The 27731-nt window shown below is 43.9% G+C and overlaps 1 protein-coding gene across 10 annotated transcripts in view; it reads left to right on the plus strand.

The window, feature by feature from the left end:
- The window catches only part of MEF2A (myocyte enhancer factor 2A), a 206480-nt gene that overhangs the window by 72748 nt on the left and 106001 nt on the right, over positions 1-27731 (plus strand). For all 10 annotated transcript variants that reach the window (XM_073568789.1, XM_073568793.1, XM_073568783.1 and 7 more), the window contains exon 2: positions 23920-24116. In XM_073568789.1, coding sequence (XP_073424890.1) covers positions 24063-24116 — 54 coding nt within the window. In that variant the 5' untranslated portion in view covers positions 23920-24062. The remainder of the gene's footprint in view (positions 1-23919; positions 24117-27731) is intronic.

Here is a 27731-nt window from a genome sequence, read left to right on the forward strand (position 1 = left end):
CTGAGGAAGGCCAGGTGTTGGGCCAAAACGTTTTTTGATTAGTACTGTGACTGCATTAACCCCTTAGCGACCGCCAATACGCCTCTTAATGGCGGTAATTAAGGGTACTAAAACCACAGCGCCGCTAATTCACGGCGCTGTGGTGAAAGTGAATAGCGCCCCCCCCCCAGTTTCGGATTTTCTCCGGGGTCTCGGCTGCTGGGGGTAGCCGAGACCCAGAGAACATGAATCGGTTGGTTTTTACCGACCCGCTTTTGCGATCGCCGTTATTAACCCTATAACGGCGACCGCAAAAAAAAAATCGCACATCAGAGGAGAGAGAAAGAGGGTCCCCTATTCCACCCCCCCCCACCCCCCCCCTCCGTGGTCCTCTGTCCCCTCCTGGTGGTCCTGCGTCCCGCCGACGTCCTTCGGTAGGCGCCGCCATCTTGGATCCGGGGAAAATGGCGGGCGCATGCGCAGTGCGCCCGCCGGGAATCTGCCGGCTCCAGCTGGCAGATTCCATTCATTCATTTTGATCACGATGATAAGCTATCATCGTGATCAAAATAAACAAAATAGTACATAATCCCCCCATTTATCACCCCCTTAGTTAGGCCAACATAACGAAATAAAGAAACATTTTTTTTTTTTTTTAGTTTTCCATTAGGGTTAGGGCTAGGGTTAGAGTCAGGGTTGGGCTAGGGTTAGGGTTGGACTAGGGTTAGGGCTCGGGTTAGGGCTAGGGTTAGAATTAGGGTTAGGGCGAACTAGGATTAGGGTTAGAATTAGGATTAGGGATTAGGGTTGGGATTAAGGTTAGGGTTGGGGTTAGGGGTGTGTTGGGGTTAGGGTTGGAGCAAGAATTGAGGGGTTTCCACTATTTACCAACTTTGGGGGTCTAAAAATTGGGTCTAAAAAAATCACTTTTGTGGAAATAAAGACTATTTTCACGGCACTGCATTTATAAACTTCTGTGAAGCGCTTGGGGGTTCAAAGTGCTCACCATACATCTAGATAAGTACCTTAGGGGGTCTAATTTCCAAAATGGGGTCACTTGTGGGGGGTTTCCACTGTTTAGGCCCATCAGGGGCTCTGCAAACGCAACATGACGCCCGCAGACCATTCCATCAAAGTCTGCATTCCAAAATGGCACTCCTTCCCTTCCAAGCCCTCAAATGCGCCCAAACAGTGGTTCCCCCCACATAAGGGGTATCAGCGTACTCAGGACAAATCGCACAACAACTGTGGGGGTATGATTTCTCCTGTTACCCTTGTAAAAATAAAAATTTGGGGGTGAAAAGATCATTTTTGTGGGAAAAAAATGGATTTTCTATTTTCACGGCTGTACGTTATAAACTTCTGTGAAGCACTTGAAGGTTCAAAGTGCTCACCACACATCTAGATAAGTTCCTTAATGGGTCTAGTTTCCAAAATGGGGTCACTTGTTGGTGGTTTCCACTGTTTAGGCACATTAAGGGCTCTCCTAACGCAACATGGCATCCGATCTCAATTCCAGCCAATTCTGCGTTGAAAAAGTCAAACGGCACGCCATCCCTTGCGAGCTCTGCCGTGTGCTGAAAAAGTGGTTTACCCCCACATATGGGGTATCGGCGTATTCAGGAGAAATTGTACAGCAAATTTTATGGTTGATTTTCTCTTTTAACACTTGTGAAAATAAAAAAAATTGGTTCTGAAGTAAATTTTTTGCAAAAGAAAAGTTAAATGTTAATTTTTTCCTTCCACGTTGCTTTAGTTCCTGTGAAGCACTTAAAGGGTTAATAAACTTCTTGAATGTGGTTTTGAGCACCTTGAGGGGTCTAGTTTTTAGAATGGTGCCACTTTTGGGTATTTTCTGTCACCCCTCAAAATGGTCCCTAAAAAAAAAAAAAAAATGGTTTTGTAAATTTTGTTGTAAAAATGAGAAATCGCTGGTCAACTTTTAACCCTTATAACTTCCTAACAAAAGAAAATTTTGCTTCAAAAATTGTGGTGATGTAAAGTAGACATGTGGGAAATGTTATTTATTAAGAAATTTTTGTGACACATCTCTGATTTAAGGGCATAAAAATTTAAAGTTTTAAAATTGCAAAATTTTCAAAATTTTCGCCATATTTCCGTTTTTTTTTCATAAATAAACACAATCGAAGAAATTTTACCACTAACATGAAGTACAATATGTCACGAAAAAACATTCTCAAAATCAGCGGGATCCATTAAAGCGTTCCAGAGTTATAACCTCATAAACGGACAGTGGTCAGAATTGTAAAAATTGGCCTGGTCATTAAGCTGCAAACTGGCTCTGTCGCTAAGAGGTTAAACCACAAAGATGTTTTCACAATAAGTTGAGTGCCAAGTCTATTTTCTCTGCACATGAGGAAAGCGACATAGCGAATCAGAAAAACCATACTTACTTTTGTAATTTCAGGTATTTGCTAATATTATTATTACAGCTACTACATATTGGGATAGGATCTTGGAGATGGGAATACCCCTAAGTAGCATAAAATATTATGGCTCGATTCAAATTGTGCCTTCTGCGCAATTTTAATAGAAACAGCTGTATTATATTAATATAGTAATTAAAAGTGTTACTGCATGCAATTACATGGAAGTCACTTGCCCCTTCTCACAAAGAGTACTACAGGCATTTGGATTTTTTTTTGAGGGCCATATCACTATACATCGCTGTATGCATAGCATTCCCATGGATAACCAGATGTGATTTTCTAATGCAACACGTTGCTGTAGTTTATTCTTGCATTCAGTCATTAGTGTGAACTACTGTCAGTGCATTCTGATTCATAGTGTAATGGGAATAGTAGTGCATTTCAATATTTGTGTTTTATTTAGGGGGGGAATCCCATCTGTCGCTATACAGGGAGAATCTCCTCTATCTGTATACCGACATATATTCAAAGAAAAGCAAGCAACCTCTTCTAAATCTCCCGATCTTGCTCGCAATGGTAGTAAGGTCAGCTCCGCTTGTATACAGAATGGCCGTCTGGAAACGGACACCCACAAAGGATCACTGAAAAGAAGCCTGGGTAGTGTTTTACCAGAGGAGCTGCATTGTAATCTGAAGACCATTGAGACCAGCATATTCCCATTGATCCATTTGTAGAACGATGCTTACACTTGATAAATTGGTAAAAGTCATACAAGCGCATAAACCACTCAGTGCCTCCCAGCATAATTTCAGCATGGTGGTAAGTGCCTCCCATTAGTCCCTTTCTGCTGAGGCAGGAGCCTTCACATGCTGGGGATACACTGTGGCAAATAAGGACAAGATCTTAAGACCCCTTGAAAGCCCCTTCTCATTTTTTAATTTCTCTAAATTATACAGTAAAATGTTTCTAAATAATACTAGTACATGACTGTCTTTCTGGGTAGATGTACCCAGTAAATAGCTTCTTCCTTCCTCAGATGGCACGTTCTGCTGTAAAATATTCCTTTTGCAGTGAGACGCAAATACATTTATTTGTTTTAGCCAGAGCAGAGAGGACCAGAGAGAGATATATGCCTCACTCGGGCGGTTTATGGATCGCATCAAAAGCAGTGCAATGTTTTATCTCCCCCTCTGGGGGCACTGCAGGTAAGCAGGATTTCTCAACTATAAGCTATTTACAGAGTAGTCAACCCCTCTTACAAACCTGACCTCACTTTGTGTCCCACATACACACTGTCTCTTTTGCATGTCAGACTGAAGTTAATGGAGGTGCCACCATGTTGGGCTCCTTTTAATTACACTTTCTTTAAAAGGATTGTCCACCTCCAGAGGTAGAAATGCTTGTTGTACACACTCTCTGCTCTTCTTACAGTCTTGATTGGTTGGTTCTCTATTAAAGGGGTATTCTGGGAGATTCAATGGCATTGGCCAGGGCTAAATAGGAGAGAGATGTGGGCGATGTCTCCACTGAGGAGTGGGAGGATATGCTCGAATCGACATGACCGGTCTCAATACGGCGCAAACTGTTTTTCATACACAGTCTGCAAAACTCCAAAAGTGTTATATAAAATGGGCCTTCGATCTAATGTGTTGGTTGGTTGGTGATTGAGGGTTGTAACACTAGAATGCCTCTTAGCGTCAAATCCTGTGAGGCTATGTGCACACGCTGCGGATTCACGTGCAGGTTTTTCCGCGCGGATCCGCAGGTAAAACCGCAGGTAAAGTGACCTGCGGTTTTCCTGCGGATTAGCCTGCGGTTTCACACCTCTACTATGTTAAAGGTGTGAAACCGCTGCGGAATCCGCACAAACAATTGACATGCTGCGGTTTGTAAACCGCAGCAAAACCGCGCAGAAAAAAACGCAGCATGAGCACGGCGGATTTGAAAGTCCAAAGGGTAACATGGTACTGTACCATGTCTGCAGAACTGCTGCGTTTCCGCATTGCCAAGACCGCTTCGGAAACGCAGCAGAATCCGTAACGTGTGCACATAGCCTTAGGTTTGGTGGGGGACACGGGCGGTTCTTGCCAAGTGCAGTTGGCCAATGCCAAAATATTCTATCAAACCAGAAAGCCTATTGTTAAGCATCAGCAATGGTCCTTCCTCAGTAGAGGAAGTGGTTCAGGGCATGAACAATACCATTTTTATGGAGAGAGAGAAAAAAAAGTCTACAGGACTAAAACTTAATATGGACAAAACAGAATTAATCATCTTTCGCCCATCTCACATGACCCCCCCCCAACAGACCTATCCATTAAAGTAAACGGCTGCCCACTCTCTCCAGTCCCACAAGCTCGCTGCCTTGGGGTTATCCTTGACACTGATCTCTCTTTCAAACCACATATCCAAGCCCTTTCCACTTCCTGCCGACTTCAACACAAAAATATTTCACGGATCCGTACATTTCTCAACCAAAAATCTGCAAAAACCCTAGTCCATGCCCTCATCATCTCCCGCCTTGACTACTGCAACCTCCTGCTCTGTGGCCTCCCCTCTAACACTCTCGCACCCCTCCAATCTATTCTTAACACTGCTGCCCGACTAATCCACCTGTCCCCCGCTATTCCCTGGCCTCACCCCTCTGTCAATCCCTGCACTGGCTCCCCATTACCCAAAGACTCCAGTTCAAAACACTAACCATGACATACAAAGCCATCCACAACCTGAGTCCTCTGTACATCTGTGACCTAGTCACCCGGTACTTACCTGCACGAAACCTCCGATCCTCACAAGATCTCCTTCTCTACTCCCCTCATATCTCCTCTTTCCACAATCCCATACAAGATTTCTCCCACGCATCCCCCCTACTCTGGAACTCTCTACCACAACATATCAGACTCTCGCCTACCATGGAAACCTTCAAAAAGAACTTGAAGACCTACCTCTTCCAACAAGCCTACAACTTGCAGTAACCACCGATCCACCAAACCGCTGCCACCGAGCTCTACCCTCACCTACTATCTTCACCCATCCCGTTTTAGATTGTGAGCCCTCGCGGGCAGTGTCCTCTCTCATCCTGTACCAGTCGTGACTTGTATTGTTTAAGATTACTGTACTTGTATGTATTATGTATACCCCTCCTCACATGTAAAGCGCCATGGAATAAATGGCGCTATAATAATAATAAATAATATCTAGAAGGGAGATATTACCAAGTTTGGAAAGCAATGGGGTGACTGGATTAGATGCCCAGCTGTAGTTTCAGAGGCTATGACAAGTGATGTGGTCTTCAATCTGTTGGTGCTATGACAAGTTTCTGATTCCTGTCATAGCTAGAAATATGCAATACCCGATATCTTATCCTAAGATTTTAGCCTTTCTTAATTTTGCTTGGCTGTTTCTGATTGCACACCACAAAAGGGAAATTGGGGGGGGGGGATTTGGTCTGATAAATATGTGAATATTGCATTATTTGCTTCCTACTCATTTACTTGGATTATATAAGGCTCCAATAATTGCAAACTGTTCTGCTGTAAATTATTACATTGGTTTCAATAATAGTTTCTTGATTAAAAATAGGGGTATTCTGGTAGGAAGAAATTACCACTGAGTGGTGATGAATTCTGGATGGGTGGGGTGGCCTGAATTTTTTGCCTGTCACAGTGTAGCAGTGGTGTGCCCACGATCGCTTCTCCATTCATGGCCTATGGCACCACAGCAGTGCTATCGTGTGCGCTCTGGTCCTCCATTCTCTAGAGTACAAAAGTGCCCTGTTTTGGCAATCGGTGGAGGTCTCCATGGACAGACTACCTCATATCTACATGCTACCGCCTAAGCTGTAGCAACCTCTTTCTTCTAGAATAGCCCTTTAGCTCTAATTCCCACCTGCGTGTAGGTACGCTGAAATAGGGAATATGTTTATTCTTTGCTTTATATTTTTGCCTTGTTTTGAATTATGGGGTGTTTTACCAATATATAAAATTTTTTTTTTTTTTTTGCATCGCAGGAGACACTGGAAGACAGATATATTGTGTAAAAGTCCCAGTCAGATAGATATGTGATGGATATTGCCATCTTGGCACACTGTGGAATGATTCCTTGGTGGGGCCACAACCAAGCAGTCACTCTTAATGAATCAGGCGATCAGCAGATCACTTTTGTGTACATTTCTGCATATTCCAAGGTGTTATTTTTTTTCTATCTGTGGCTTCAAAGCAATCTCCTCTTCCAAATAGAAATAGATGTATTGAGTGCAGCCTGAAGAACGGAGCCGTTTGCAGCATTTTTACATGAGCTGTACATAGCTGGAAACTTGATGGGCTTACTTTTTCTTTTTTCCTGCTACTTTGAAGTCACATTCCACTTCTACACCACAGAGGGAAAGGGTGTCGGTGCCGCTGGCACGCACACAGGCACACGCTCATTTATGTACAGACATGATTGGCCAACACGCTTCTCTGGGGAATACTGCAAGGGTTAATGGGCGAGCAGCGCGTCTGCGGCTGGCACACGCTCGGTAGCGAGTGATCCTTCGTGTGACACACCCAGGTGGAGCGTGTTTAGTGGGATATTATACATGCTGTGACATAGGAGGAAGGATGCTAGGATAATTTGGAGATGGGTAGGAGTATGTCTCCTCGGCAGCCCGACAGTGTCAATATTTTCCAGCATGGCCCTACTTTATAGCGAATATTTGAAGCAGAGGCGTTGGTGGATGTGAAGCAATACTTATGGAAATCATTACAGTAGAGGCTGTGGTATCGAGATCTCTGTGGGTCTGGTGCTGACAACCTGCTAACTTTCATATGTAGGCTCAGCAGGAGGTGAAAAGGTTGACAGAGTGCATCTTGGCTAATCTCTCCAATGATTAACCAATACCTGGTTATTTCCTTATCGTCCTACATAGATCCTTTCATGTAGGATGTGGTTAGTATACTGTATATTTCCAGATAGTTCCTGCCTTTTCCTTTATTTTACTCACTTATATAGCGCCATTAATTCCATGGCACTTTACATATATTAGTGATGAGCGAACGTGCTCAGGTGAGGTGTTATCCGCGCCTGCTCATATGCTAACCGAGTGACTTCAGTGTGCTTGAGTAATATTTTCGAATCCCTGCATGTCTTGCATCTGTATGATAGCCACAACACATGCAGGGATTGCCTAACAAACAGGAATATCACTGCGTGTGTTGCGGCTGTCAAACAGCTGCAGGGACTCCAACATACGGTTGAAACTAGAAATTTGCATACACTATATGAAAAGAGACATGCATGTTTCTCTCAATCTCTGACATGAAGTCAGAATAAACCTTTCCTGTTGTAAGTCAGTTAGGATAACCATAATTATTAATATTTGCCAAATGCCAGAATAATGAGAGAGAGAGAGAGAGAATGTTTAAGGCATTTTTATTACTTACTGCAAAGTCAAAAGTTTACACACATTTCATTAGTATTTGGTACCACTGCCCTTAAAATGAATGACTTGGGTCAAACATTTGGGATATCCTTCCACAAGCTTCTCACAATCGTTGGTCGGAATTGGGCCCATTCCTCCTAACAAAACTGGGGTAACTGATCCAGGTTTGTAGGTCACCTTGCTCGCACCTTCAGTTTCAGCTTTGCCCATAAATTTTCAATAGGATTGAGATCAGGACTTTGTGATGGCCGCTCCAAAACATTATTATCCTTAAGTCACTTTATTACCATTTTGGCAGTATGCTTCAAGTCATTGTCCATTTGGAAGACCCATTTCCATCCAAGCTTTAACTTCCTGGCTGATGTCTTTAGATATTGCTTCAGTATTGTCACATAATCTTCTTTTCTCATGATGCCATCTATTTTGTGACATGCACCAGTCCCTCCTTTAGCAAAACAACCCCACAACATGATGCTGCCACCCCCATGTTTCACAGTTGGGATGGTGTTCTTAGGCTTCCAAGCTTCTGCCTTTTTCCTTCAAACGTAATGAGGGCATTATGCCCAAAAAGTTCAATTTTAGTTTCATCAGAACACAGGACCTGTCTGCAAAAATTAAGGTCTTTGTTCCTGTGTGCATTTGCAAACATTAATCTGGCTTTTTATGTTTCTTTTGGAGTAATGGCTTCTTCCTGGCAGAGTGGCGTTTCAGCCCATGTTGCTACAGTACTCGTTTCACTGTGGATATTGACACAATCTTACCAGCTTCCGCCATTTTCACAAGGACTTTTGCTGTTGTCCTTGGGTTTATATGCATTTGTCGGACCAAAACACGTTCATCTCTGGGACACAGAACCCGTCTCCTTCCTGAGCAGTATGATGGCTGGACATTCCCGTCTTGTTTGTACTTGCATATAATTGTTTGTACAGATGAACGAGGCACCTTCAGGTATCTTGAAATTGTACCCAAGAATGAGCCACACTTGTGCAAGTCCACAATTCTCTTCCTGATATCTTGACCGATTTCTTGAAACTTTCCCCATGATGCCAGAAGCTTCCAAACACATGATCTCATCTTATGGACAGTCAATTGTTTAAAGGCATAGTAATCTTAGTGTATGTAAAGCTTGACTTTGCAGTAAGTAATAAAAATGCCTCACACCATTCTCTGCCTCTCATTATTCTGACATTTGACAAATCTTAATAATTATGGTAATCCTAATTGACCTAAAATGGGAAAGGTTTATTCTGACTTCATGTAAGATATTGAAAAAAAACATGCTTGTGTGTCTTTTTATATAGTGTATGTAAACTTCTAGTTTCAACTGTATTTTTGAGCACGCCCCAAGACACTCAGGTAGCACACGAGCATGCTCGGATAGCGCCTTATCCGAACACGTTCACTCATCACGAAATATCACTGTCCCCAATGCGGCTCAGTGTAAATTTTCTGTTGGTATGTTTAAGTGTGGGAGAAAATCGGAGAACCCAGAGGAAACCCACGCAAACAGGGGATAACATACAAACTCCTTGTAGATGTTGTCCTTGGTGGGATTTGAACTCAGGACCCCAGCACTGCAAAGCAACTGTGCTAACCACTGAGAAACCGTGTTGCTACCGTGCATATTTTTTAATCATATATGTATGAATTCGGGGCGCTGGATAATGTGGTGCACATGTAGCTGAGCCAAATGAATGGTGCTACAGGCTAAGGACAAAGCTCTGTCCATTCAGTATGTACATGGTGTCCATGATGCAGTGCTTTTAGACTGTCCGCCAGTATATTTGCTTTCTCCCAGTCAGCTGCTGGTTAGATTCCAGCACTCCCCTGTTGTGAAGGTCAGATGTCTGGAGACGTCACTGGTGAATTGTGTAACAGCTGCACCACTTCACTGGAGTCCAGGATTATCTCCTTTGATCAGATCCAGGTGCAGACTTATAGGGCCACTTCTACAAGGCAGCTGATGCACAGGTGCACATCTCTGCCTGTCAAAATGGGTACTGTACCTTTTAAGTATAGGGACAATTTGCAGCAATGACCAAATCCACTGGAAACCACAAAAAAAGTGAAGAATGGAAATGACAGTCTGAAATAACACACATACCGCTTTCTATGCCATTTGAGGTGCAATTTCTTACTCCATTATTTTTTGGCAGCCATAGCCAGAAGAGGATACAATAGGAAGAAGTGCAAAGTCCTTCCATTCATATTGCCCCCCCCTTTTTTTTTTTTTTATTTTATATATACGTGTCCGGTTTAAAACAAAAAGTAAAAAAAACTGCGCACTTAGTAGATTTGTTTCCATTTCATCTGTGCCATGCAAAAATAAAACTATTCAGATACATGGCTGCAAAAACATATCTAATATGAAAATAATATAGTAAAACATCAACTGTGCTTTATTAAAGGAAGTCTTCCCTGGCACCTCAGCTGTCAAAGGAGGGAGGTGGAGATGGAGGGAAAACAAGCATGTATATAAATGATTGGCTCCACCATGATGCTCTTGTACTTGGTTTGAACAGTCGTTCTGTGCTGACAGTCCCTTTAATAGGGGTGGTGCTCTAGATTTGACTTTAATACATGCAGATTGGGGGGTACTGGATAACCTGCCATTTCTTGGGATAGTATTCTAGTAATGTAAATCATGGCACCTGGCCGCATGACTAATGCAGTGCCATAGGGTAGAAGACCATGGCATTCTGTTTGTATGCTTGCAATACAACAGTGGTGGTGGTTTTTGGTGATGGGGAAGTTATAGGGTTTCCTAATTAGGAAACAATCGTGAACGCTGCCCACATGAAGATATTTTTGGGCACAAATGGCACCAAGGGCTTGATTCATCATTTATGGAGGGGTTTTTATGTTTTGCTTTGGTTTTTTTCTTTTATGCCTTGTGGTATTAGTTTCCGTATTCAATTTATTCAAAATTGCACATGAGATATGATTTTTTTTTTTTTTTTTTTTTTTACTCCAAAAGTTGCACGTTGTGTAAAATGGCACCAAAATATTGGCATACTCGAAAATATATCAGAAGGGGACTGGAGTGGAGTTGCGTCCATTTTTTTTTTGCTTTTTAAAATGTCATAATTGATGAATCAGGCGAAAACATCTGGAATCTGCTGACAAGACGTAAAACAAAAAGCATCAATACTGCACATGTAAAATAGACTTCATAAAAGGTGCAAATAGAATAATAAATTGGGTGCAAATAAAAAAACAAGCACAAGAAAGTCGTAGACACAAAACTCGTCAAACAAGCAGGTGCAACGGGAATGATGAATCTGGGCCCAAGTGTCCAATTGCTTTCTAGTACTTGGCACTGGGGTCTTTGGGACCAGCCGTAGTCCAGAGTTATACATCCTTTGTCAAAGCAGTCCGCTATTCAGAGGACTATTGTGTTGTGTTCACGTAGTGTGGTCATGTTGCAGCGCTCGCCATGACTTCTTATAATTTCTGCTGCATCTGTACAAAGACATAGCAGAAATATATGAATCGCCACACTGGGAGACTATACCTGAACATGGCCAATTTCACACTCCAGTTCTATTTTATTTGTTGATTAGTTAGAAATAGTTAATGATTTACTGCATTTCTAGGTGTGATATTACAAATGTATTTCCTCTTAATGAAGGGGAAGATTAAAAAAAAATACTTTTTTTCTTTCTTCAAGACAGTCATTTTACTACTGGTAAGAAAGTGGGTGCCCACAGTGTAAAGACTGGTTACCCAAACCAGACAGCACCTTATACATTCATTGTATAGAAAAAGGTTCTAACTCTTATTCCAACCTTGCAGTTTATTATGATTTTTTTTTTTTTTTTGTTGTCTGTGGTAATGGTTAGGAAAAATAATTCTCATTACTTTAATCATCAGGGGGAAGACCTTTCACCATTGTTTCCAATTATGAGGTTCGATTGAAGTTGTAGTACAGAAATGATGAATGTGTATCCCACCCACTCAATTGGACTGGTGGAATACATCTGTGCAATGGGTGGAATTTTTCTCTTCTTTTGGTGTGTTTCTGGTGGGCAGAAAGTGAAGTGGGTGCAGAGACAGAAGTGAAAGAGCAGTGTCATGGATGTCTTTGTGCAGATTCCGCTGTAAGAAGGCTTTTGTCTATTTTACGCTTTCCCCTTCTATGGTACTTCAGTAACCCTGAGGCATCACTGCAAATGAAGGTGTGACTGACACCTCGTATTATTCTACTTCTGAAAATACAATGGCCACCAATACATAAAGCAAATGAATCAAAGAAAAATAGATCCTGGACTTCAAAGAAAACAAGCGCTGTACGTTCATTTATCCATCCACACGTGTGCCGTGGTCTTCTGACTCCCACTGATCGGCATCCATCTGAGGCCAGGTTTTCATTTATCATTGGCATCAGGATCTGCTTTCTTGTGCCTCAACTGATGTTTAAAGAAAAAAAAAAAGTTGCCTTCCGCTTTTTTTTTCCTATCCCAATATGTAGTAGGTGTAAAACTAAGAATATTAGCAAATACCTCCAATTAGAAATGTAGCCTAGTTCTTCTGATTCTCTGTGTCATTTACCTCATGTGTGGCATTGCAGTATCTTGGGTATCCATAGTGATGAACAGCCTACCATATTTTATTTGTAGCAGATAACTTGGTTACTTGGGACAACCCCTTTAATAGAAAGTTGCAAAAAATGGATTAATAAAAATAACTATCATGGTCAGGTTTTTTCTGAAGGTTGCAATTTTCTTTGCAACTTACTTTCCCATAGAGAAAATTATTATTTTTTTTTACCTTGAGTTGCTGGTGCCCTTGTGTCATCATGTAACCCCCAACGACACCGTCAGCAAACACTGATATAGCTATAGTTCATTTTATATTTTGGTGTAGTTTTCCTGAATGAGTATAATTTACCATTCGTATCATAGAGAGATGTACTCCCACCAACTGATATGATTTTATGACTACACAGAGTTAATTTTCCATTGTGGTTTTCTTTTGGGTGCAGAATGAAGATTCAGTGCCTCGACTTGAGTTAGAGAATCTGTCATGAAGTATTTGCCCCCTAATCGGAGAGCAGCATGATGCAGGGGCAGAGATTTGGATTCCAGTGATGTGTCACTTACTGGGCTGCTTGCTGTAGTTTTGATAGTCTTCTCTTGATTTACAAAGTGATTTAGTGGACTAGTAAACCTGCTGCCATGTAGTCCAACCCCACCTTCACCACTGATTGGCAGCTTTCCGTGTAGACTGTGCATAGGCATAAACATGCCAATCAGTGATGTGGGCGGAGCTATAAAGAGCTCAGCATTCCGAGAACTAACAGATCTGCTACAGATAATGCTGTGACTTTAAAAAAAAATAAGAAAAAAACATATGCAACCCTCAGCCCAGTAAGTGACACATTTCTGGAATACATCAGACTTCTCTCAGATCAGGTAGCAAAAACCTGCTGACAGATTTCCTTTAATGTTTATTGGAAAGGGAGGGGTAGGCCATAGTTAAAAAGAAAGGGGTCTGCTGTTTACCAAAGAATGGTACTGCACCAGGTACATCAGCTAATTCCCTATGCTATACCAGGTGCTTCCCATGGACAAAAGTGGTGCTGTTTCTGCAAAGAGAGCAGCACTGTTATTTAGATAAGTCCTTCCTGGTCCCGGTTATCATGGAGGCTTTGTGGTGGTAGTATTGTATATTGCTGGTAAGACTTTAATCTTTGCTCAGATTTATACATTTGTTGGTTGCCTTTCATTTATCTTCTTTGCTTTGTTCTGCGCTCTTCAGCGTGGTTCACAAGTGCTGTCATATTAATGCTAGGTGTGATATTTTACCCCTTATCATGCGCTCGCTAAAGTCATTTAGTGCTTGAAAGATTTCTCCATTTCAATGGGGTTTCGTCAGCCGCAAAACTGTGGGGTTGTTTAATTGGCTTGTTAGTGTATGTGTGAAAACTGGCATGGCCGTGAGCAGAATCCTTGACAATTTCTCAGCGAGGCTTCGGAATTTGACAAGAAGCGATATCCAAGAGAAACAATGTAGATCTGATGTTTACAATGGGCTACTGGCATCCATAGACTTGTTGTGGTCGTCCTTTGCCGTTTATTACTCTTTATTCTGTCGTTGTTCCATTATCGTTTATCTCTTGTATAAATAATTGGACAGAGCAGCACGAGAGAAACGTAGAATAAAAGAGCTAAGTTCATTATCTGCATTATGGTCAAAGGTAATAAAGAAATTTTATTAAGTCTCCTGGATTCTATAGGGAATATACAGTATATTTTTTTTGAGTTCCCCGTAATCTCACTCATCTTTTATGTTCCCAGGGTCCATGATTGGGGGGTGGGCCTAATGGCTCCACTGAACAGGGGTAATTAGCATCTGTATGATGTGTACATTGTGCAGCATTAAAGGCCCCGTTACACATAACGATGTCCCAGCGATCCCACCAACGATCCGACTTGAATGGGATCGCTGGGACATCGTTAGGCTGATCGCTGGTGAGCTGTCACATAGACAGCCCCTCCAGCGATCAGGACCAGCGAGCAAGCTGGTATCTAATGTAAACAGCGGGTTTCTAAGAGCTGCACGGCTCTTAGTTACCCGCTGTTTACCTTAAATACCAGCGTGCAGCGTTGCTGATCTTTGCTCTCCCGTTGCCACACGCAGGGGGTCACTGATGTGTGTCACACACAGCGATGTTGCTGGCGAGATCGCTGATGCGTCACAAAATCCGCGATCTCTCTGTGTGTGACGGGCCTTAAGCCCCCTTCTCACATAGTGAGATCGCTAGCGATATCGCTAAAGCGTCACTGATTTTGTGACTTAACAGCGATATCGCTACATGTGACATGTACCTGCGACTGGCCCCCTGCTGAATATCGCTGATCACGCACGAACGTCCTGGGCCATTTCTTCCTCGTTGGTGTCCCGCTGGTGCCGGCTAGCGATGCATGGTTGCAGGCGGAAGTCATCGCTGCCATGTGACAGGTAAGAGCGACCGCCGATGGATCGCTTATCGTTGCTGCGTCGCTGGTGAGATCTGCCTGTTTGGCAGCTCAGTAGCGACCATTTAGCGATGCACCAGCGATCCTGATTCGGTCGTATCGTTGTCGGGATCGCTGGTGCATTGCTAAATGTAACTGGACCTTTAGGCTCAGGTCGCATGACTGGTTGTTCTCTCATCCGAGAAAATCGGTCCTATTAGGCTAATCACAGTTTGATCATAATGTATTCTGAAGTGGAGAAGATGGGAAAAAATCTGTATCCATCGTCTCCATTCTGTCAGTTCATTAAAGTTGAACTGCGTTGTCATCAGTGTTCGGTGTGATTTTTTTTGTTTTATTTTTTTTTTTTTTTGTTCTTTGGCACACCCATTGACTTGCATGGCCGAGCGTGATACAATTTACAGACACAAATTGTGCATGCTGTGATTTTATTTTCTTGGACAGCCTCGGTCTGAGGAAAAAATTGGACATGTGCATGGCCCCGTAGAATAACATGTGATCCGTCAAAACGTGTGCACAAGCCCTCAAAAACAATTCTGGTGCAGAGTAGGCGCCTAAAGAGCACCAGTCACCGGGTCAGAAGAAGATCACATTTTTACTCTTCACCACGACAGCACCCACTTGTAGGGATCCGCCCATAGGAACAGGAAACCTACAGAGGTAAAAGAGGGCGGTCCGCCTCTCCTCAGATGGTTTCCTGTTCCTATGGGAAACCGCAGGATTCTCCTACAGCTCATACCTGGGCCAAGGAGCCGCCTGTGCAGTATCTGCGGGAACAGCAGGGGTTCCGGTCCAGAAGCAGCGACGGGGGAGTGCTGTGATCCGGCTCCCTCCTCGACTGATGCCGCAGCAGCGCGGGCAGAAACGCCGGTTCCGGGTGAGGCTGGCCGGGGTTCCCCTGCAGAGCTACACTCCACCGGGATTTGGGAGGAACCATCCCGGTCCGTGTGGGAGCGCAGAACCGGAGGAGATTGTGGTAGCCTCCTGCGTTCCTAAAGGCTTCGGCGTCCAGGAGAGGGACGCACATGCAGTGCCAACAGGAAATGGTAAGGAGGAACTTCCGGGTTACCGGAGGTTCCTCAGCGCAGGGCGCGGCTCCAGGGGAAGTATCGCGAGGGCATGTAGGAGCGCTCCCCGCCCCCTCCTAGAGAAAAAAAGGGGAACGATGTTAATTTCCAGGCCGGACGCATACTAATTTGGCGCACCTAGAGGGGGAGGTACCGATGTAATGAAGGGGCTTACAAAAATACCTCGGGGATATGATTATTGCGTGTAGGCATGTCTTCCCCAGGCAGGTGTTGCAGCGGCATCCAAGGATCACTCGCGCCGAGGTTCCTCGGACAGAAGCCACGCCAACAAGCCTCCTTCTCAGCCTCCTGATCCGGTACCTACAGCTTCTCTGAGTGAGTGGACGACTCTCTACCTATCAAGCTGATAAATACTTTTCTCTTTCTCCCTCTCTCCCTCTCTTCTTTGCTACGTCTCCACCTCAGGCTAAGAAAAAAGAGAAATCAAAAAATAAAGAATGTTCCCTTTGTACACGTCCCCTACCGGACTGTTACACAAAAAAGCTATGCAAAAAATGCATTATTGAAACAGCAAAACAAGCATCAACATCAGCCACAGACATAAGGGCCATAATAAGGGAAGAGTTACAGGCCCTAACCCAGCCTAGCAGTACACCCATACGTACTAAGACTAACAAACCAACTGCGGTTAGCTTAGACTCTGATGAGGACGAAGCAATAGTCTGATAGTTCCAATGCATCCACATCATCATCTTCCTCAGATATGGAGGGGCGTTCGTGTTTCCCCTTAGAGAACATGGATAACTTGGTTAAATCCGTGAGAAACACCATGGGGTGCACAGAGACAAGGGAGCCGCAAACAACACAAGAAATTATGTTTGCAGGACTAACAGATAGGAAGAGGAGAGCCTTTCCTGTTATACCAGCTATAAAAGCTCTGGTTAAGAAGGAATGGGAGAAGCAGGACCAGAGAGATTATCTCCCCTCGACCTCAAAAAGAAGGTACCCCTTCAGCGACGAGGAATTGTCAACATGGTCTAAAGTCCCGAAAGTGGACGCGGCGGTCGCCTCCACCTCAAAACAATCAGCCCTACCAGTGGAGGACGCAGGGGTTCTAAAAGACCCACTTGACCGTAAAGCTGATGTCTCACTAAAAAGGGCATGGGAGGCAGCTACCGGCACATTTAAACCAGCAATAGCTAGTACTTGCACAGCTCGTTCTATGCTGGTCTGGATTGATCAACTAGACCAGCAAATAGACCAAAAAATCTCCAGAGACAAACTACGAGCCGCTATTCCATTGATCCGTGTCGCGGCTGCGTATGTAGCGGATGCTTCTGCTGATTCATTACGCCTTGCAGCCAGAACAGCAGGCTTACTTAACGCCAGGCGTAGCTTGTGGCTTAAAAGCTGGAGAGGTGACACCCAATCCAAGGCAAAGGACACCCAATCCAAGGCAAAGCTTTGTGCTATTCCTTGCGAGGGTGAGTTTTTGTTTGGAAAAACCTTAGATGAAATCCTTACCAAGGCAAAGGAAAGGAAAAAAGGCTTCCCTAACCCCTCTCTCCCATTTTATGGGAGGGCGTTTAGGAGACAACCATTTGGCAGAGGAAAGCCAGCGGAAAATCAAAATCGCTGGGCCACGAAGGAAGAAAATAGCTAAGGATCCAGTCCCCCCAGTAGGAGGAAGACTAAAATTTTTCCTTCGGGAATGGGAAAAAGTCACAGCCAGCCCTTGGGTTCTGGGCATTGTTAGAGAAGGGTTAAAAATAGAGTTCCACCACGTTCTCCGTAACTCAGTTATCATAACATCTCTCAGCTCGCCAATCCAACAGCGGGCCCTAGAAACTGAGATTCTGAGTCTGCTGGACAAAAAAGTATTGGTCCATGTGCCTAAAGGACAGGAAGGGAGAGCATTTTACTCCCCTCTTTTTCTGGTACCTAAACCAGATGACTCATTCAGGACTATAATCAACCTGAGGAAGCTAAATTCATTTATAATAAATCATAAATTTAAGATGGAATCTATTAAATCTACAATTAAGCTCCTCTTCCCCAATTGTATGATGGCAGGCTTGGATCTGAAAGATGCTTATTATCATCTTCCCATCCATTACAGATATCAGGAATACCTCAGAGTGGCTGTCTCCCTCAATGGCACCATTCAGCATCTCCAGTTCACAGCCATGCCATTCGGCCTTTTCATCGCACCACGAGTCTTTACAAAGGTGACGCTGGAAGTGATGGCCTTCTTACGCCAGAAGGACACATTGATAATACCCTATCTGGATGACTTTTTAATAATAGGGAACTCAACTCGACAATGTAATAGACGAGTTCCTGACGCAATCTTGTCTCTACAGGCTCTAGGATGGATAATAAACTTCAAGAAGTCCAGAATCGAGCCACAATCCGTCCAGTCCTTCCTGGGTCTCCAACTAGACTCCATAAACCAAAAATGCCTACTACCACAGGTAGAAATTGCAACGAATAAAATGAAGATCAGGTTAGCAATAGACAGACCATGCATGTCCTTGAGAGATGCAATGTCTCTCCTGGGGTCCCTTACTTCCTGCATCTCAGCAGTTCAGTGGGCCCAGTTCTACACAAGGGAGCTACAACATCAAATTCTCTTAGAGGAAACCCATGACCAAGGGAATTTGGCAAAGAAAATTACTTTATCCCAGACGGTCCTAACTTCGCTAGCGTGGTGGTTAGAGGATGATAATCTATCGGGAGGAGTACCATGGGTCATAACGCCTTCCCGTATAATTACTACTGACGCCAGCCCCACAGGATGGGGGGCTCATATGAGAGGCGCCTTCTCCCAAGGCCTATGGGACATAAGCGAGGACCAGGATTCTTCAAACTTAAAAGAACTAAATGTAGTTAGTCATGCATTATATCATTTTCTTCCTCAGTTACAAGGGGAACATGTGAGAATCCTTTCAGACAACACCACAGTGGTCGCATATCTGAACAGGCAAGGCGGAACTCGATCAGTTGCCTTAATGTCTTCTGCAAAAAAGATCTTATCCTTAGCCGAAAAACAATTTTTGTCTCTCTCGGCTCTCCACATAAGAGGAAGAGACAATTCGGAAGCAAACTTTCTAAGCCGCCATACACTACGGCAAGGAGAGCGGTGCCTGAGCCGGCAAATATTCACACGCATTGTGTCACTATGGGGTCGTCCCCAAATAGATCTCTTCACCACCAGAAAAAACAGGCAGGTGCAAAGGTTCGCCTTTTTGAATGTGACAGACCATCTGGAAATTCTGGATGCCCTCCAAGCCCTGTGGCAGTTCAAACTAGCATATGCATTTCCACCAATCATACTACTACTACTGCAGGTCATCAGGAAGATCAGGGCAGAGAAGGCACGAATAATCTTAATAGCGCCATTCTGGCCCAGGAGGCTTTTCATGCCTGTAAGCAATGTCAGTGTCAGACCCTTGGGTGCTTCCTTCAACCCCCAAGATCCTCTCAGGGGCCATTCTTCCATCCTCAAGTGGACAATCTCCACTTGACGGCTTGGAACTTGAAAGGGAAATGTTGAGAGCAAGGGGGTTCACGGAAGGGTTAGTCAATACTCTCCTGCAGAGTCGAAAATTGGCTACTACAAAAATTTACACCAGGGTATGGAGGAAATTCCTAGAGTTTCACACAGCTCCCGACTCTAGAGAAGTCCCGATAGCACCGATCCTAGAGTTTCTACAAAAAGGGAAAGATTTAGGACTATCTGTTAACACACTAAAAGTCCAAGTGTAGGCAATAGATGGATAGCCAGATTCATCTCGGCCTGTGAGCGGAGCGAACCGGTACACATACCCAAAGTTCCTTCTTGGGACTTGAATTTGGTACTAGATGCTCTAACACGTCCCCCCTTTGAACCGTTAGACCTTAAGCACCTATCTCTCAAGACAGTACTACTAGTTGCACTAACTTCAGCCAGAAGAGTCAGCGACATACAAGTTCTCTCAATAGAACCCCCTTTCCTGTTAACATTCCAGGATCAGCTAATATTAAAACCAGACCCCTCATACCTACCAAAAGTAGTGGGGAAGTTTCATAGGTTGCAAGAGATCCACCTCCCTTCATTTTTTAGTAACCCTTCTACTCCAGAGGAAGAAAAATTCCATACACTAGACGTTAGAAGAGCAGTATTACAATACATCGAGAGGTCTAGCAGCTGGAGGAAGAGTAGGGCTCTATTTATTTCCTTCCAGGGCCAAAAGAAGGGATATGAGGTCACAAGGTGTACCCTGTCTCGGTGGATCCGAGACGCGATCGGTCTGGCATGCTCCATGAGTAATGAAGATCCTCCGGAGGGTATCGGGGCACATTCCGTCAGAGCTATGGCTTCCTCATGGGCAGAGAGGGGAGACGTCGCAATTGAGTCTGTGTAAGGCCGCAACTTGGTCAACGCCCTCTACCTTTTATAACCTCTATAGGCTTGATTTATCATGCTCATCTGACCAAGCCTTTGGTAGAGCGGTCCTCGGCACGGTGGTCCCTCCCAGGTGAAGGTCTCTGAAAGTCTCTCCAAGTGGGTGCTGTCGTGGCGAAGAGTAAAAAGCAGGATTACTTACCGGTAATGCTCTTTTAATGCGTCCACTACAGCACCCGCTCACTACCTTCCTTAGAAGTTAACATAATGTATATACACCTTCTTAGATATAACAATTGATAAACTAAAATATTGAAATGGCCTAATAATTGGCGGTCCTGCGGGTACTCTGAAATCTAACTGAGGAGGAGAGGCGGACCGCCCTCTTCTATCTCTGTAGGTTTCCTGTTCCTATGGGCGGGCGGATCCCTCCAAGTGGGTGCTGTCGTGGACTCATTAAAAGAGCATTACCGGTAAGTAATCTGGCTTTTTGCCCTTCTTTATTCCCACTGCTCCCCCGAGTATTCCATTTTTTGCTTTTCTAAAATCTTCCATACAGGCCCAGAGATATGGGTCTTTCTATTTAGTGCTAATGTTGCTGGTCTTTTCTGAGGGGATGTGGCTCATAAGATTCTCTGGGGGCATGTCTTTAGACTACTGGCCTTACTGTCCTGTGAGACACGCCCCATTGTAAAGACCATAAACATGAGCACTAAATATAAAGGCCCTTCTCTCTGGATCCGGAGGGCAGATATGAAAAATTAAAACAGAATACTCAGGGGGATCAGCGGAAATAACCGGTGGACACTTTTGATTTGGTGAACAGGTACTCTTTTAAGTGTCCACCATTTGACCAGAAAAAGGTTTTCATCTGTTGGAAGCTAGCAGTTTAGGTTCTTTTTAAATGACAACAAGGAGAGATCTTAGAAATTGAGGAACTGTTACATAAAGGGGGCAGATTCACTAAGGTTTACTCTAGAAATTATTAAACAACATGTATGTGTGTACCTGGATAAGAATGAAGTGATTAAACAGAGTCAGCATGGGTTTGTAACTAATAAGTCATGTCAGACTGTCAGACTTACTTAATTTCCTTCTATGACCGAGTCACTGATTGGGTGGATCAGGGAAATGCTGTAGATATAGTGTATCTTGACTTCAGCAAAGCATTTGACAAAGTATTTCACACAATCCTTATTGAAAAAAATAGCTAAGTATGGAATGGACAAGGGAACTGTTAGGTGGATTCATAACTGGCTTAGTGATCGGACCCAAAGAGTGGTCATAAATGGCTGCACATCCATTTGGAAGAATGTCTCAAGTGGGGTACCACAGGGCTTTGTCCTGGGCCCTGTATTGTTCAACATCTTTTTCAACGATTTAGATGAAGAAATTGAGGGTAAACTGATTAAATTTGCTGATGACGCAAAGCTAGGAGGTCTAGCTAATACTAGAGAAGAGAAAGAGAGGATTCAAAAAGATATAAATAAACTGGAGCAGTGGGCAGCAACTAACAGAATGGTTTTTAACAGGGAAAAATGCAAAGTACTACATCTGGTCAATAAAAATGAGAAAAGCATATACAGAATGGCAGGAATAGGGCTAAGCAACAGCACATGTGAAAAAGACTTGGGTATACTAATAGATCACAGACTGAATATGAGTCAACAGTGTGATGCAGCAGCAAAAAGGCAAATGCAATTCTAGGATGTATTAACAGAAGCATACAGTCTAGATCACGTGAAATCATTATTGCCCTCTACTCCGCTTTGGTCAGACCTCATCTGGAATACTGTGTCCAGTTTTGGGCGCCACATTTTAAAAAATACATCAACAAACTAGAGCAAGTTCAGAAAAGAGCGACCAGAATGGTGACCGGTCTGCAAACCCTGTCTTATGAGGAAAGGTTGCAGGATTTGGGAATGTTTAGCTTGCAGAAGAGAAGACTGAGAGGAGACTTAATAGCTGTCTACAAATATCTCCAAGGGCTGTCACATTGTAGAACAGGGGTGGGGAACCTCAGGCCCCGGGCCATTTACGGCCCTCGATGACCTTTTATCAGGCCCCCGTGCAGATTCTCAGGGACCACATTCTTGGGCAGGGAGCTGTATTTTGATTGCCACAGGCTCATTAATTTCTTCTTGCTCTGTTGGCACACACACGCAGTGTTCACTATTGAACATTGAAGGGCATGCAATGAAAGATTGTCATGAAACCAGTGCTCTAGTCAGGATGTACTTTGTGGGCGGAGTTTGTACGGCCCCCGAAGGATGGTATAAATATCCAAATGGCCCTTGGCAGAAAAAATATTCCCCACCCCTGTTGTAGAAGGATCATCTTTATTCTCATTTGCACAAGGAAAGACTAGAAGCAATGGGATGAAACTGAATGGGAGGAGACACAGATTAGATATTAGAAAAAACTTTTAGACAGGGTGATCTATGAGTGGAACAGGCTGCCACAAGAGGTGGTGAGTTCTCCTTCAATGGGAGTCTTCAAACAGAGGCTGGACAGACATCTGTCTGGGATGATTTAGCGAATCCTGCTTTGAGCAGGGGGTTGGACCAGATGGACCAGACGGCCCAGGAGGTCCCTTCCAACTCTACCATTCTAAGAATTCTGGCAGGAAACACCAATAGTTTTGCACAACTTGGAAGTTAGTAAAATATTGCGTCTTTTGCGTTTTGGTTGCTGTAGCATGGGCGAGGTGCGCGTAGCATGGTTGAGATGGGCGAGACAGACGTAACTTACTCCATAAATGTTCCCCAGTCGCGGACTGAAGTACATTCCTGGCCGCGCCAGTTGGGAAGCTGGCTTCTTGGTGAATTAGGCGCATGATATTCCAGCGACACTGTTTAGTAAGACTGGTGTGCACAATGCCAGTCCTGATGAATCTTTTGCAAACTATGCTAGAAAATTACGTAATACCCCTTGTATAACCCATAGTGAGCGGAGTAGGCGACACCTGTCTGTAAGGGATTCCAGGTGGGATTCGGCTTTTCTTTTTTGAACCGAAATAGTTAAGACAAGCGCTGCAAAGAATAAATTCTCACCAGACATTGTCCACATGTCTCCCGCAGCTTTACATCTGCTTACAGTCTGTGAAACATCACACACTTTGCATGATAAATAATTCTAGGCAGCAGCATGCAAATGATCTGATGAGCTCTGGCACTTTTCTTTTCCTGCTTCAACTTTGGGGCTACCTCAGAGCTTACAATGGAGGGATGTGCAGTGGGGGGGGGGCTGGATTTGGAGAGCTCCAGCTGTGACTAGGCCCAGATCGCTAGATCCTCTGATATACAACCTTCAGTACACTGCTGATTGATGACTGTCACACAGATGCTTGAAAGAAAATATAGGTCACGCTTCTTTTCTCTTCAAGTTGATTTCAATAAGTCATATCTTACGCCACAACTAAGTCATTTGTTACTCCGTATAATTACTGTTTTTTTTCTTGAATGTATATTTCTTAAGCACGGCAGGTGTCATGGCAGTATTAAATTATTTATTTTTTTTAAAGGAAAAATGTGTTTTCTTGTTCTGCTTCCTTTCAATTCACTAGTAATTGCTTTTGCTTATGTAACCACTTTACCTGCTGTTTTATAGTTATATTTAGCTTCATTATTGTATGTGGTCCCTATGTGTGTGTGTGTATGGCGGGTTAACTTTTTTTTTCAGCATCTACTGTGCAAAAAACTTCATATTAATTTCTATTTCCAAATTGCTCTTCTAGGTTTTTGGCTAAGAAATAGAAGCCTTGGGCTGCACGGGAAAGCAATTACAGAAAGCTGCTGACCATGCGTTAGGATTCAGGAGACTGCCGCCTTTCTGGATTAGAACATTTATTGTGGATTGTGAAAGGGAAAGAAAGTGACAATGGGGAGGAAGAAAATACAGATTACACGGATAATGGATGAACGGAACAGACAGGTACTGAATACAAAGGGGATGTTCTACCTACACACACACACACACACACACACACACACACACACACACACGTTCTTTATCAATGACCTTCAGCAAAGGAGGTTTTTCCGTCTTCACAATGAGCAATAAGTGTGTAATATATCTTTACTATCAGACTACAGGGTGTGAAGTGAAAGTGCTGACAATATAGTCTGGCCGGACTTTGCACACTTGGGCTAGCAAATGTTGTACCTCAGCCTTTCATGGGCAGTGTATGTTGAGATTTCCTGAGCTATATCTCCATTCAATGTAGAAAGTAATAAAAAAAAAATATATGTATAAAAATTGTGTCTATATATACACTGCTCAAAAAAATAAAGGGAGCACTAAAATACCACATCCTAGATATCACTGATTGAAATATCCCAGTTGCAAATCTTTATTCATTACATAGTGGAATACGTTGAGAACAATAAAACATAGCAATGATCAATGTAAAACAAAGTTAATATCCCATGTTGGTCTGGATTTGGAATTATACTCAAAATCAAAGTTAAAAATCAAATTACAGGATGATACAACTTCAGTGGAAATGCCTCAAGACAAGGAAATGATGCTCAATAGAGTGTGTGGCCTCCCCGTGCCTGTATGACCAATGCCTCGACATGCGTCTGATGATGTGGAGGATATTCTTCTTAGGGATTGCCTCCCAGACCTGGATTAAAGCATCAGTCAACTGCTGAACAATTGTGGTACAATGTGGCATTGGTGGATGGAACGAGACATGATGTCCCAGATGTGCTCAATTGGATTCAGGTCTGGGGAGCAGGCAGGCTAGTCCATAGCATCAATGCCTTCATCATGCAGGAACTGCTGACACATTTCAGCCACATGAGGCCTAGCATATTGTCATGCATCAGAAGGAACCCAGGACCCAGTGCACCTGCACATGGTCTCACAGTGGGTCTGCGGATCTAATCCTGGTACCTAATTACAGTTCAGGTACCTCTGGCTAACATAAGGAGGGCTGTGCAGTCCTCCCAAGAAATGCCTCCCCACACCATTAATGAACCACAGCCACACCGGTCTTGCTGGAGGATGTTGTAGGCAGCCGAACGTTCTCCACGGCGTCTCCAGACTAAGTTACATCTGTCACATGTGCCTAGTGTGAACCTGCTCTCATCTGTGAAGAGCATAGGGCACCAATGTCAAATCTGCCAGTCTTGGTGTTCTCTGGCAAATGCCAGTCGCCCTGCACGGTGTTGGGCTGTAAACACAACACCCACTTGTAGATGTTGGGCCTTTATACCTCCCTCATGGAGTCAGTTTCTGACAGTTTGAGAAGACACATGGATGTTGGTGGCCTGCTGGAGGTCATTTTGCAGGGCTCTTGCACTGCTCCTCTTGTTCCTCCTTTCACAAAGGAGGAGGTAGCAGTCCTGCTGCTGGGTTGTTGCCCTCCTAAGGCCCCCTCCACAACTCCTGGTGTACTGACCTGTCTCTTGGTATCTGCTCCGTGCTCTGGACACTGTGTTGACAGACACAGCTACCCTTCTTGCCACAACTGACCTATTTCCTGTTATCTGCTCCATGCTCTGGACACTGTGCTGACAAGCACAGCTACCCTTCTTGCCACAGCTCCTATTGATGTGCCATCCTGGATGAGCTTTACTACCTGAGCAACTTTTGTGCTATGTAGTCACCATCTCATTCTGCTGTTGCTGAGAGCAATGACAAAATGCAAAAGTGACCAAAACAACCAAAAAAGGATGAGAACAGAGAATTGGTCTATGGTCAGCCCCTGCAGAACCACTCCTTTATAGGGGTTGTCTTGCTAATTGCCGATTATTGCTACGTGTTGTCTGATCCATTTGCACAACAGCAGGAGAAATTGATTGACAATCAGTGTTGCTTCATAACTGGACAGGCTGATTTTACAGAAGTGTGATTGACTTGGATTTACATTGGGTTGTTTAAGTGTTCCCTTTATTTTTGACCAGTGATTTAATAATTTATTTGTGATGGCCTTCTTTATTGTAAAGTGAAGACTGTTGCTCTTTCCTGTACAGTAAAAACTAAAGTACACCAAGGCAAACTGACAGAGCCTAAAAGGTCAAGCGTAGGTCCAGACCGTTGTGACTGACTATACAAATGATGAATCACAGTAGTATTTTGTGTGATGGAGTTTAGAAAGTTTACCTGCAATTTAGATTGTGGCCTCTTGTTTAGTAAAGCAGTCATCCACTAGTTTAAAATACACTCTAACACCAAAGACAGTGGGAAAGTAATAGAAAAAATTATACACTCATTTGACCATTGCTACTTCTCTGTACTCTAAACCAGGGGTCCCCAACCACCGGTCCGCGGACCAGGACCGGGCCGTTTGGGGGTTTTTTGACCGTCCGCGGCGCCGCCACAGACCAGCACTAGGCACTGACTGATCTGCAGCGGCTGCCGGCCCCTTTAATTTTCCGTGTGCCGGGGCGCGAGTTTGCACTTGGAAGGTCCTCTGTGTAGTAGTGGGAGGGTCAGGGGAGTGGCAGTTTCTGGGAGCTGCAGCCGCTCATTGGTTGTGCAGCTCCGTGCTTTGGCTGCCAGGCTGCAATTGGCCTGTTGCTGATTGGTGCATAAGGGCAGCGTGGGGCAGGCTTAGAAGATGGAAGGTGCGCATTCAGGAGCTCGCTCAGTCAGTAAGGACTCGTGCGCCTGTGATAGCTGCTCTATACTGTATAGGTGAGCATCTCCGTCCTGAGCTATATACTGTGAACAGAGCTGTATATTGTGTAGATGAGCATCCCTGAGCTAAGCTATATACTGTGTATATGTGTGGGGCTATCATACTGTATATGGGGGATTACAGGTGTGGAGCCATCATACTTTATATTTGGGGATTACAGGTGTGGAGCCATCATACTGTATATACCCCGCCCTCATATGACCAAAGCCCCGCCCCTGACCCACCCCTTTGCCCCACCCCACCGGGCCATGGAAAAATTGTCTTGCTTGAAGCCGGTCCCTGGTGCAAAAAAGGTTGGGGACCACTGCTCTAAACCATGTCCACCACTGGTCTTCTGGCTGCTTCTTCCAGTGGAGAGTCTTAAAGTCCGCTGCAGACAATCGGTGGCCCTGAGAGGCCTCAGCCTTCACATTCCATCCAATCTAGAAAAAACCATCTCTGTCCTAGCACAGATAAATAGAAAGTGATGGCTGCCTCCGACCACATGGGTTCTAAAGTAGTTCTAAATGAAGCTTTTACAGCCTCTCTTCCCAGGATTATGTCCAGATGCAATGTACTCTGTGTCTTAGAGTACCTGAACATTTACGGTGAGGTTTATTCACATGGACTTTTTTTTGTATTGATTTTACAACTGTTCCAAATCCACGTAAAAGAAACACCATGTGGACATGGCCTATTAGTGCCCATCGCCAGTTAATATATAACTTGCTGTAACTTGACGCTTTTTTTTGTCAGCCCTTTTTGTTATTCTCAGCAGAGGTTTTTCCATTTAATCTGAGAGCACCATGATTTAGGGACAGAGACCCTGAGAACAGTGATGTGTCACTTTCTTCACTGTGTTTTTGCTGCTTCAGTATAATCATTAACCATTTTATTAGCAGGACATTATCACTTAAGGA

Source organism: Dendrobates tinctorius, unplaced genomic scaffold, assembly GCF_039654945.1.
Source record: "Dendrobates tinctorius isolate UK_male_01 unplaced genomic scaffold, ASM3965494v1 ptg000022l, whole genome shotgun sequence".
In the NCBI taxonomy this organism is placed as follows: Eukaryota; Metazoa; Chordata; class Amphibia; order Anura; family Dendrobatidae; genus Dendrobates; species Dendrobates tinctorius.